Raw genomic sequence first — 12,566 nt, 5'->3', positions numbered from 1 at the left:
TTATTGAGGAGAAACAGGAGTTTATTGCTAATTAATAAAATGCAAAGGAGATACTTGTTTAAATATAGCCCAAGTTGGCAGGCACTAAAAGTTAGTCCTATTAGCCAGTATTTAATGTGGGTTTCAGAGTAATGCCTGAATCATAGTCGCAAAAAACTCTTATCCTAATTGACACTAATTGGCTTCCTTGTTGACAGTCACGGTGGATAGGCTGAGGATTGAATTTGCCATAGAGATTGAAACATTATCCCACTATTTCAGGTAATCCTTTCAGTTCAAATTCTAAAGTTTTTGGATAAAATCATAGTGGGGGAATTCTGTCACATTTTCCATTTGTTCAAAATCAGCCTTTTGTAGTACAGTTTTCAATCTGCAGTGCTTATTATCTAAAAACTTGACCAGCATTGAATGCATACTAGTGAAAAATAAACAAAAGTACACTGTACAGAGTGCCACTGGTATTCACAAGAAGCCAAAATAGTGACTTTTCAGCAAACCAGAAATGGCTACTTTATAAACTTTTCACATGCAACACACATGCACCAAAGGAAGATTTCTTATTATAATACTCACAATATTTAGCTGCATGCATGACCTCACAGATAAAATGACAAAACAGTTTTCAATTTGACAATAAGCAATGCTATTATTATCTTTGTGACACCTTGTATCTAATGAGATATGATAAAAAATGGAAAAAAAAAACAAACTCCAAATTTTTAATCAAATCCAAATTCACTAGGTATGGCAGAGTTGCTTTTACCTTATTGTTTTTCCAGTTATTATCAGTGATTTGAGACTAATTTTGGATGCAATTAAAAACTATTTAAAGGTGATATTGAATATCAAGAAATGAATGTGATGCATGCACATTTTACTACTACATTTAGCTTAAAACCATACCCCCTGCCATCCAGGAACGAGAAACTAGTTTTAAGGAGACAAAAGAGGAATAAATGAAGAGACTACCATGGAGCTCTGTTCCCGCCATTTTTATCTACTCAACTGTTTCATATGTGAAACAGATCTACGCGCCTCCTTCCCAATGGAATTAGATTAAATATCTTAACTTTTTCAGATACGCCATTGTCAATTTATTCTCAATCTTCTTCCAGTAAGTACTGACTTACAGTGACTTAGTGGAGTACATTATAATGTCTCTATGAAAATCAAGCCAAACTCTAAACTACTTCAATAACATGCCAGGCCCTATAGAGGTCAGCATGAGAATGGGATATTATACAGGTCATATACAGGCAAGGTAACATGCCAAATAACATGGCGCTTTAAGCATCAGATAACAAAATCTATACTTGTACTTTACCTTTGACATGGCGACCATTGTCTGTATTCAGCATTGTAAGAATAAAAAAAAGGAGAGAAAGATAAAAAGGAGACTAAAAGCTGCATTTTGTTTTCAGAATTACCATTGTAAAACATATAAAATACCCAGAATGCAATAGATTAGAATCGATAGGAATTAGACACTGATTGTAATTAGCACAAATTTCTATTCTTCAATCGTGCAAAAGGACAACTAATTTAAATTAAATTCATCTGATATTGTAAAGTTTTCATTTTAGAGAGCATTCATCTGACTTTATTTTTTCAAAGAAGTCTGATCATGCTAATATGGAGAATGGCTTCCTCAACTGGCAATAGTTTCATTGCAAAAATATTAATCCAGTTATGTGCTAAATTCCAATGTTTCCTGAAGCAGCACTTAAAATATATGTAGGAAGAAAGACTATATAGTACTATATACTTCAAACTAATATTTATTTTTGGCAGCTATACTTTGTTATTAAATGCTTTGAAAACATTTGTTAAGTATGGATAAAGCCATTTCACTCCATATTTGTGTTCATTCATACTGAATTATTTTTAATTTTTTAAGGATATTTCATAGTTCCAACATACTTTAGTAAATGGACTGATGTCAAGTGTTTAGTAGGCATTGTGTTAATATTAAGGACATATAAAACACTAAGCAATATCAAAATATTTGTCAACTATATTTTTGAAAAAGTCCTTTGTGATTGCTTAATATGTTTGATATCATAATAGTGACAGTTCCCACTGTGTTCTGGGTAAATTCATTAGGTAAATGTGTGTTTAGGTAAATTATTTAAATTCAGTGTGTCAATATAAGATACTATGGAAAGATTTCAGACAGCTTTCAAACAGGGAAAATCTTCCACTAATATTGTAACTGTATTTTGCCTGTGTCATTAAATTACACTTGAAATAATTATTTATTTCAATATTAGCCAAATACATCCAAGACTTAAAAAAAGATCAACATTTTGGCAACATCTACATTACTACTAAGCATGTGTAAAACATTGAGATAGAGTTTAATTATTTCAATTCACAAAATTAAAACAATTCAATAGCAAATGTTCAGTCTATTGAATTGTAAAACTAAACATATCCAATGTACAAAAGAAATTGAGGTATAGCTGCCAACTCTTTTCCTCTCTTTTTGGACCATAAATTGCAAATACATAGAACAGCTAACGGAGGGTGAGTATATGAGTTACACAGGATGACCATTTCCATTTGAACTGTTTTTACTCAAGCTGCTAGTGTATATTTAGCTTTCTATTCTGAAGCTGCTTTAAATTATTTGCAAATCATTTATTTTCCCAAATCATTTTGTCACTCTAAAAAGGAGTGAAGAGATGAAAACACCTCACATATAAGCAGAGAAGTTTGGCAAAATTAGTTATCAAAACTGAAAATCAACTGTACTAGGAGATTTAACATTTTCTACAATTATATTAAAAGGATAAAACAATGATCCACAAAAGTCAGTAAAAAGTTTTTCTATTTCCCTTAGAAATGAAACTTTTTAAAAAACATAATCTTATGAAGGTTGGTCAATCTTATTTTAATCTATTTAGGAGTAGCTACAAATGCTCAATAGTACAAGAGTAGAATAAAATATATTCTTTTTTATCATTCCATCACTACAGTAGTGATGACAAAAGAGAGACTCTTGCAAGTGAAAGATGTACTTTTAGGGAATGATTGGGAAGTTCTGGAAGGGAAAAGGGAGGGGAAGAAAAGGGAGGCATGAAAACAAATGGACTGTTAGATCTGCTAAATCTGTCTTCAAACAGTGGTAATTACCAGTCTATGCAGAGACACATAAAAATATTAAATCAATTATTTAAAAAAAGAATTTAATTATGTCAATAACTTAACATTAATGGGGATCCCAAAAATCCAATAAAAATTAGGCTGTAATCAAATATATATTTTTTTAAAGTCTGCGGCTATGCAGTGCATTGCTATTTGGAAAAATTGTTTCTGACACTGGGATTCTAGACAATGTGATGGCTATTTATCTGATTGTTTTTGTTTATTTTGGTCACTTCATTTGATAAAGTGGCAAATTGTGTAATCCCTGGTTCTGTGATTGGCTTGTAAAGGTTTAATGTGCTAAAGTTTCCAGTTTGTGCATTAACCATGATCTTTTCTTCCTCTTTCACTATTCTACAACTGAGAAGAGTAGTTTCAATGCAGCATGTATAGCTATTATCTTTTTCTGCAAATCTGCCTTCCCTTAATTCCTGGGTTGAATTTTCTTCACTTCTTATCCTTTGACTCCTGTCGTGTCTCCTCTGATTTCTCCATTTTCACCAGTCTTTTCAACATTTTACAATTGTTAACCCAGATTTCTTATAAGCCTTTTACTCTTAAACCTGTACTCCTTGAGGGTAGAAACAAGGGAATCTAATTTAAATGATTTAAATAAAGATTTCAAATGTTGTTTTGCAGATAATTTTTCAAATGGACATTTTATTACTTCAGTTACTCATTTTTTTTCCTCCAGGATTAGATTTCTAGTTTCTTGGACTACTTTATTTAAATATCTTACTAAAACTCCAAATATATCTTCTCAAAAATGCTGCAATGATCAATTTTTTCCCGTGACCAACATACTTTTAAAATTTCTCCATTACTTAACATCTGAACCCTAACTAGTACCTCCTCTTCTAAATTTGGGCTTGATTTTGAAATTGATGTAATTTTGGAATCTTCTCTGTCTTCCCCACCTCCATCTCTAATTTATCTCTAAATTTCATCTATTCCTTATAAACTGCATAGTTCCATTTCCCTTTATCTTTCTAATTATTCTTACATAGGTTCCTATGTCTATCATATCTGGATTGCTTTAGTACCCTGCTAGATAATCAAACTATCTACAATTATTTGAAAAGAGAGATGTTGACTAATCTGCCTTCTCTATTCTTTTCATGTCATTCCCTTGATCAAACAAACCTAAGTTCATCACCTAGTATTTATGACTCTAGACCACTCTGAATTAGTGAAGAATATGGATTTCAAACTATTTTAAGTTTGAGTTTTTCTAATTATATTACTAAGTTAATTATCAGAATCAGCCATGTTGCTATTTCTAGTAGAGATATTATGTAGCTTGCTTTAATTAATATAAAATAATCTTATTTTAACTAATGTAGTAATGTAGTAATGTAAATGGACAATAATAAAATGGTTTTAGCAGTATTTTTACAAGGATTTACTTATTAAGTATAGTATGTTACTTGCTTACTAATTCTTTTTTAAATATATTAGTGCAAGTTTTGTCTATATAAGAATTTCATAAAATTTCCTGTTGAATTGGGATTAATTAGCTTTTAAGTTATTAATTTGAACTTTAGTAAGTTTTTATTCTTTTGTGGCTATTTGCTCATACATTTGCATTTTTTTCTGATTTTCCAATTATAAGATACTTGAGGGAGAGTTGAGTTGCCGGAAGAAGGGCTGGTTGATTTTTAAATTTTTATATCCCCATACAGTAATTAATACAGTATCCTGGACCTTAGGAAATATTTCTGTCTGGTCCACATTAACTTTTGAAAAAAGATAGAATGTGTCAATAATTTTAAAAATTCATTTTGAAAATAGATTTTATGCTACCATAAAATACAGTATAAGTTGATAGGATTGACATATTTGGGTCATTATGTTATTACAAACCCAGAGTTTTGTAATTTGATAAAAGTGTATTAATTGTTTATCATATGCAAAGTGCTGTATTAGATGCCAGGAATATAAAGATGAAAAATGACTAAATTTCTATCATTAAGGGGATTATAATTTAATATGGGAAATATGGTATATATACCATATTCAGAAGGTAAACTAAGAAAGAGTAAAAGAAGAGTTTAAATTAAAATGTTTCAGAAACATTTGTTGAGGAAGATTTCACTTTTACCCAGGGGTCTGCAGGTTAGTTATCAGGAAAAGTTTCCTGCAGAAGAGGCACCTAACATGAATTTTCATGGAAGAAATGGATTTAAATTTTAAGGATTGCATTATAGGTATAGAAGGTGACTTCTTTTTTCATGTTTTCATCTATTTGATTAGTTCATGGCCCTCTTTGTATTTACTATCTCTTTTAGAAATAGTTGTTTAATAGAAGTATGTATTGATACCAAATATCTCTGACCTCTTTCTTTCCACACAGGATATATGATCATTTGCGAAGTGTAATAAAATGAATGATACTGTGCATTGCAGTGTTTATCACCCAAAAGTGTCTTGTAATCAACATGAATTAATTAACACCATATGGGGTAGGTAGAGAATGCTTCTAATAGTATCAGGAAAATAAAAGCACAGAAGTCATTTCATCACAATAGAAAGCAGTTATAGTTATAAAAATGCCATAATACTTTCAAATCTCTTTAACTTTTGTCAAAGTTTCCCCTCCTAGCCCAAGGTTTCAACTTAAAATGAACCATAACAAGGAAATGATATCATGGAATATATCAAAATATACTTTTTTTTTTCTAAACATACCTTCACTTGCATGTCGGTCCCTAAAAACATTCTTGGGATGGATACTGAATCCTTCTATATCATGCACTGATGATGCCCTTCGTATACTACAAATACTTTCTTTTGATCTGGAATGGGTCAATTGGGAACTTGACTGCAGCATGTCAGGGTAGAGTCGGTCCCATTGCCGTTTGGGAGAGGAATGATCAAGTGGTCCTGATATATTAACCAAAGGAGAACATTTGCTGGGTTGTATCAGTGCTTTTGTGTCATCTGCTTCAGAGGGGCTGCAGCTTTCTTTTGTAGGGGATTTAAAGTGCTTCATGGCCACTGAGTCATCACTGTGCTTAGACGAGTCAATTACTACCACATCTGGATCTTCTTGTGGTAAGGATTGCTTTCGGTAGGTCAGGAGCCTCAGACCAGGCAACTTGAACCCAAAAAGTTTGCCTACAGTAAATGCAAAAAAGAAAGGAACAGAACAGAAAAGAAATTCATTGTAAGTTGTTTAAAAAAACACAAACAAACCAAAATATTTCTTTTGCATGTATTTTAGCAAAAAATAATAATGGAGAATTAGTTATATATATCCATAAGAACAAGATGCATTAGAAATTAATGGGCTGCTTGGGGGCTCAGTGGATAGAGTGCCACGTCTGGAGTCATAAAGGCTTATCTTGTTGAGTTTAAATCTTACCTCAGATACTTAATAGCTGTGGGACTGAGGACAAGTCACTTAACCTTGTTTGCCTCAGTTTCCTCATCTGTAAAATGATCTGGAGAAGGAAATAGCAAACCACTTCAGGATCTTTGACAAAAAAGTAAAAAAAACAAAAAAGGGCGCCAACGAGTTGGACAGGATTGAAAAACAACCAAGCAAAATAAATACCTGAGCTATTTATATTTAGAAGAATAAGACTGCTGAAATATTCTGTAATAATGTCAAGAAATATAACTATTCCATGTAGGATGTAAAAGAATGCATATTTTTTAATATTGGAATTTCCTAGTCACATGAAAGTAAGCTATTATTTTTACTATATTAAAATATGCTATATTATTTAAAATGTATACACACATGAATTTTTTATTGTGTATTTACTGTAGGCTTTAATGAACTACATGGAGAGGAGAATATTGTAAAAAGTACAGATAAAGGCACAGACAGAGGAATGAACATACTAGGAGAAATAGTATGGAGATAAACCTGATGAAAGTACTGGGGATGTTGGGGACTTCTGGGCAGGGTTTATCTAGTGCATTGGGTCACTATCCCTGTACTACTTGTGGAATATTGCCAAAGGTTTTGGACCTCTTTTTGATATATTTTTTATTATTAGGGTTGGAGCTTGACTTGGCATATAGGTTCAACTATGAAATAAGATGAGATGCTCATAAGTCATTCAAAGTTCCCATCTATGTTTTTATGGTCCTGTAAATCTTCAATACACATATTTGCCTTAGTGCCTGTATGGGAGTTGGTAAACTTGTCTTTTTTTGGGGGGGTCCATACACATTTAATTAAACTTTATTTTTGTAACTTTTTTTCTTTAAAACCAAGTGAGGACATTAATCCAAAATATTTCTGACTGCACCCTAAGGTCAAGACCCCAGAATCTAATACTGGATATACAATGACTCTGGGAAGTGGATATCAATAGTAACTTATTAATACCTATTGGTTAAGAAAATTGATAACAAAAAGGCATCATAAATTAATATTTTTAAATGAATTTATATTTTGTTAATTACAGCAGGACTAATATGAGGTGCCCCATGGCCTTAAGAGTCAGAAAAACCTGGTTTAAGTCCTTCTTTTGAGATATACTAGCTACACTGTCTAGGCATGAATTGTTTATCATTTAAACTCTCTTTACAGTTCTTTAACACTTAAATAGATACTAATTGTGTTATACTGCTGTGCTTCAATTTGGTTCCTCAAGTTATTTCATTTATGCATGATATCCCCAACTATATTATTAATACTTAAGGCAGAAGCTACATCAACTGTTTTTTTTTTTCATTTTTCAAATGTTCTGTGGAATCTAATATTATGTTGTTTTGGAATCAATGGATATTCTGTAAGCATATGTTGAATTAGTACAAGATTAAATTTGCTGGGAGCTCATGCAACTCAGTAGGTACCCAATTTACATTAGGAAGAAGAACAGACCTTTTCATTTATTCTGATACCTTTACTTTGAGAAAATTATCTTCCAGGATTGTGAAATATTGGGAGCAAATTGTCCCAAGATTAGAAATTAACTCATTTACTAACATATAATATGTAAGTCCAGACAGGTTGTTCAAATGTATAGATGTGGCTTGTGTATGGCCCAGATAGATATAGCATCTGACATCTAGCCTGCCTCTTCTTAGAGAAGAATAGCTGAGGGCAATGCTTATTTATACTGCCTGCATGCTTGCTGGGGGTAGAAGAGACAGGTAGCCCAAGGATCACAGATTGGCCGGAGTCTTTTTACTTTTATCTTCTAAAGGATATTGGAGTGGATTTATATGTATCTGCCTTCTTCATGTCTCTCTTCTATGGGTTCAGGTCTGAATTTAGAAGGAAAGGGACAAAGTAGATTTTAACTTAATTTTAATTTTAGAAGTTAAAATCTATCTACTTACCAGCTTATTTACTATCTATAAGACACTGGTTACACAAAAGATCATCAAAAATAGACTATCAAGTAAACCTATTTACCCAATCATAACTCCAAGTAGAAATTGGAGAAGTCCTATTGATTAGAATATGCCAGAAATTATACTGCTTTGGCAAGGGACAAGAAAATCAAGGGTTTAAATCAAGAGAGAGGGTCTGATTTCACCCAAGGAGATTCATTCTAGCAGTTTCTCCAGAGATAAAATAGAAATCAAAGATATGTTGATATGACTGTTGATTCTCCTGAGGGGTTTCTGGAACTACATATCTCTTTCAAAAAACAAAAACAAAAACAAAATTGTGGGTCCAATTAAAAAAACCCTTTAAGTATTGCACTATGATACAGTATTGCATCCCTCTCAGCATTTTCTCTGCCATTTGGGAATCACATGTCTCTTCATACTATCATACTCTTCATACCAGCTAGATGGTGCAGTGGAAAGACCAGTGGCCCTGGAGACCCTTTCTAGCTGTGTAATTTGTTCACAAATCATATAACCCTGTTTGCCTCAGTTCTTCTCCTGTGAAATGAACTATAGAAAGAAATGGCTAACTGTAAAGTTCTGATCGTCTCTCAGTTGTGATCCTTCTTTGGGAGGAGGTTTCTTTTCTGTATAATCTTTTCCTCTATGAGCAGGTTTCTTGGGAGGCTTCTGGAGCCTCCAGCCAACCTCTTCTTCCTGAATCCTGGCTCTAAATCTCCTCCAGCTTTTGTCCTTCCCCAGTCCAGACTGCTTGTCCAGGCCCAATGTTGCCTCTTTTATCCTCCCAGAGAATGGGCGTGAGAAAATGCAAGGGCTTCTGGGAAGAACCACTTCAACCAATGAGCTTGCTCCTCCTAGAATCTGAGCCAGAGAACTGTCAAGTCAACCTGAGTTCTCACCTTGTAATTGTCCAGACAACCTGAATTCTCACCTAGTAATCCTAACAGCTAACCACTTCAGTATCTCTGCGAAGAAAACCACAAACAGGACCATGAAGAGTTAATTGTACATGACTGAAAATGACTGAACAACATCTCTTGGTACCCAGCAGGAAGCAAAGGGATGATCCTCTCCCACCTGCTTGGGTAGGAATCTGATTACAAAAAATTCATTGTTCCCTTAGGACTGATGATGAAATGGGTCTGGTAACATCTATATCATAGATCATAAACTCGTTCTAAACCAAATTGTTCCTTCCGTTATTGCTTTTCTTTCTTTTTCCCCCCTGAGACGGTAGGTTATTCCTGCTCTGATTGAAGATATGGCCTTGGAGTGTTTTGAAACAGAGTACATTTCAGTGAGGTTCCTGTACAATAGGCAATTTGGAATAATAACTCTTTTAAGTAGGCAATTTTATTTTTCTAATCAAATACTACACTTTCATCCCTAACCTTTTTATTTGGGACCTAATGCTAACAGTGTCGGGCATGGTTGAAATATATTTTTATCTATTTTTATTTAAAAAAAATGCCAAAGGACCCTACCCCCACCTAATCAAGTGTATTTACTTATAAGCCACCCATAAACAGATATAGACAATAGCTGGAGGTGCCCCTTTCCAATCTGTATAAACAAGATTAAACAGTAGCATATTAAGGAATCTGTTTAGGAAAGTGCTTTTATATATTTCTCCTAACAAATTAGGACTTTAAATATACTTTACTCAATTGCCCACAGTTAAAACTTAGTGAACTGTAGCAAAATCATTTGATGAGTTGTTTTTTTAAAATGCATATGAAATTGAATTCTAAAGCAGTTTATAGATCATTTCAGCAAACTTATTACTACATGCCCGTGGTTAGATGCCTGCTACTATTCATTTGTCATCAATTATATTATATCCCTTTTAAAAAGCATTCATAAGATTTCTTTGAATTAACTGATTTACAAGGCTCTTAGCCTGCTCCCCTAGTTTAGTCATATTTATGATATTACAGATGGGCTTTTCTGCATGACTGAGCTAATAGGACTATGTTAGATGGCATTACTGATTTAGCTGTCTAATTCAGTTCATCTGGAAAGAATACACAGTGAGAATTTTGCTCATTGCTAGCTCTTTTAGGCATGAAATAGAAAACATAGATGAGTATTGTCTTGTTATTCCTATAAAGTTAAATGGTAAGAAATAGTGACAAGGTGGGTCCTTATATCTCAGAATGTTTTTTTTAAGTCCACATATAAAGCATAGAATCATTCCTATTTGGAATACTATTATCAGCACAGTTTTTATTTAAATATTCAGTGTAAGGAAAAAAGGAAAACGATCATTTATTAGGCATATATTATGTAAGAGACATTGTGTTAAACACTTTGCAAACATAATCACCTTTGCTTTTCATAACCCTCCTGAAAGGTAGGTTTCATAATTATCTACATTTATAGTTGAGGAAACAGAGACAGACAGAATTAAGTGATTTATCTGGATTCACATAGCTAGTGTTTGAGGTTGGATTTGAATGCGAGCCCAGTCCTTTATCTATATGGCTCTGTCCTTGAATCTGTTGCTGTTCACTTGTTTTTAGATGTGCTAGACATTTTTGTGACCCCATTTAGGGTTTCCTTGGCAAAGACACTAGAGTGATTTTCCAGTTCTTTTTCCAGCCCATTATATAGATGAGGAAACTGAAGTAAATAGTGTGAAGTGGCTTTCCCAGGATCATAGAATTAGTAAGTGTCTGAGCCCAGATTTAAACTCAGAAAGGCTCTAGTCTGGTGCTCTAGACACTGTGCTACCATTGAATCTGTAAAGACATAGATTCATAAATTCATAGATGGGCTTTATTTCCATCTGGTTTAACACTCCCTCATTTTGAGGATAAGGAAACTGATGCCTAGAGATATGGAGAGCCACCAGTTGAATCTGAGCCATGTTCCTTTGACACTAAAATCAATGATTTTTTAAAAAAATTAAAGCTTTTTATTTTCAAAACATATGCATGGATAATTTTTGAACATTGATCTTTGCAAAACCTTGTTTTCCAAATTTCCCTCTCTTCCCCTTAGCCCCTCTCCTAGATAGCAAGTAATCCAATATATCTCAAACATGTTAAAATATGTTAAATCCAATATATGTATACATATTTATACAATGTTGCACAAGAAGAATCAGATCAAAAAGAAAACATTAAGAAAAAACAAAATGCAAACAAACAACAAAAAATGTGTAGTGACCACACTCAGTTCCCAGTCTTCTCTCTGGGCGTAGATGACTCTCTTCATCACAAGGTCATTGGAACTGGCCTCAATCATCTTATTGTTGAAAAGAGCCATGTCTGTCAGATTTGATCATTGTATAATTTGGCTATTGCCATGTACAATGATTTCCTGGTTCTGCTCATTTCACTCAGCATCAGTTCATGTAAATCTCTCCAGGCCTTTCTGAAATCATCCTGCTGATCATTTCTTACCAAACAATAATATTCCATACTATAACTTATTCAGACTTTCTCCAACTGATGAGCATCCACTCAGCTTCCAGATCCTTGCTACTACAAAAAAGGCTGCCATAAACATTTTTGCACATGTGGGTCCTTCCCCCCCTTTTTATGATCTCTTTGGGAAACAGACCCAGTAGAAACATTGCTGGATCAAAGGGTATGCACAGTTTGATAACCTTTTGAACATAGTTCCAAATTGCCCTCCTGAATGGCTGGATCCGTTCACAATTCCACCAACAATGTCTTAGTGTTCCAGTTTTCTCACATATGAGCACCTTTTCATATAGCTAGAAATGGTTTCAATTTCTTCATCTGAAAATTATTTGTTCATATCCTTTGAATATTTATCAGTTGGAGAATGGCTTGAATTCTTATAAATTTCAGTCAATTCTCTATATATTTTAGAAATGAGGCCTTTATCAGAATCCTTGAAGGTAATTTTTTTCCCCAGCTTATAAAGCTTTTCACTGTACCAAGATGAAGTCATATAGCAAATTAAGGATGAAGTCCAAAGCATTCCTAAAGTTTTATGATTTTTAAGCCAATGCTTTTGCTTCTAAGACTGTGTGCTGCTGTTGTTGCTTAGCTCAGCAATAAAGCATTGACACTCATATTATTATGTCACATTGTCTTGTAGATGTACAACCCAAGAGCTGGTGATGA

General features: G+C 33.4%; 1 protein-coding gene across 5 annotated transcripts in view; it reads right to left on the bottom strand.

The window, feature by feature from the left end:
* Positions 1-12,566, bottom strand: part of KCNH7 (potassium voltage-gated channel subfamily H member 7) — a 622,433-nt gene that overhangs the window by 199,642 nt on the left and 410,225 nt on the right. For 3 of the 5 annotated variants that reach the window (XM_074303262.1, XM_074303266.1, XM_074303263.1), the window contains exons 4-5: positions 5,836-6,264; positions 1,325-1,345 (exon numbers count right to left, since the gene is read on the bottom strand). In XM_074303262.1, the coding sequence (XP_074159363.1) occupies positions 1,325-1,345; positions 5,836-6,264 (450 nt within the window). The remainder of the gene's footprint in view (positions 1-1,324; positions 1,346-5,835; positions 6,265-12,566) is intronic. The other 2 variants (XM_074303265.1, XM_074303267.1) reach the window with 1 other exon arrangement.

The sequence above is a fragment of the Sminthopsis crassicaudata genome, chromosome 3 (assembly GCF_048593235.1).
Source record: "Sminthopsis crassicaudata isolate SCR6 chromosome 3, ASM4859323v1, whole genome shotgun sequence".
Lineage (NCBI taxonomy): Eukaryota > Metazoa > Chordata > Mammalia > Dasyuromorphia > Dasyuridae > Sminthopsis > Sminthopsis crassicaudata.
This window is presented reverse-complemented; position numbering and strand designations above follow the sequence as displayed.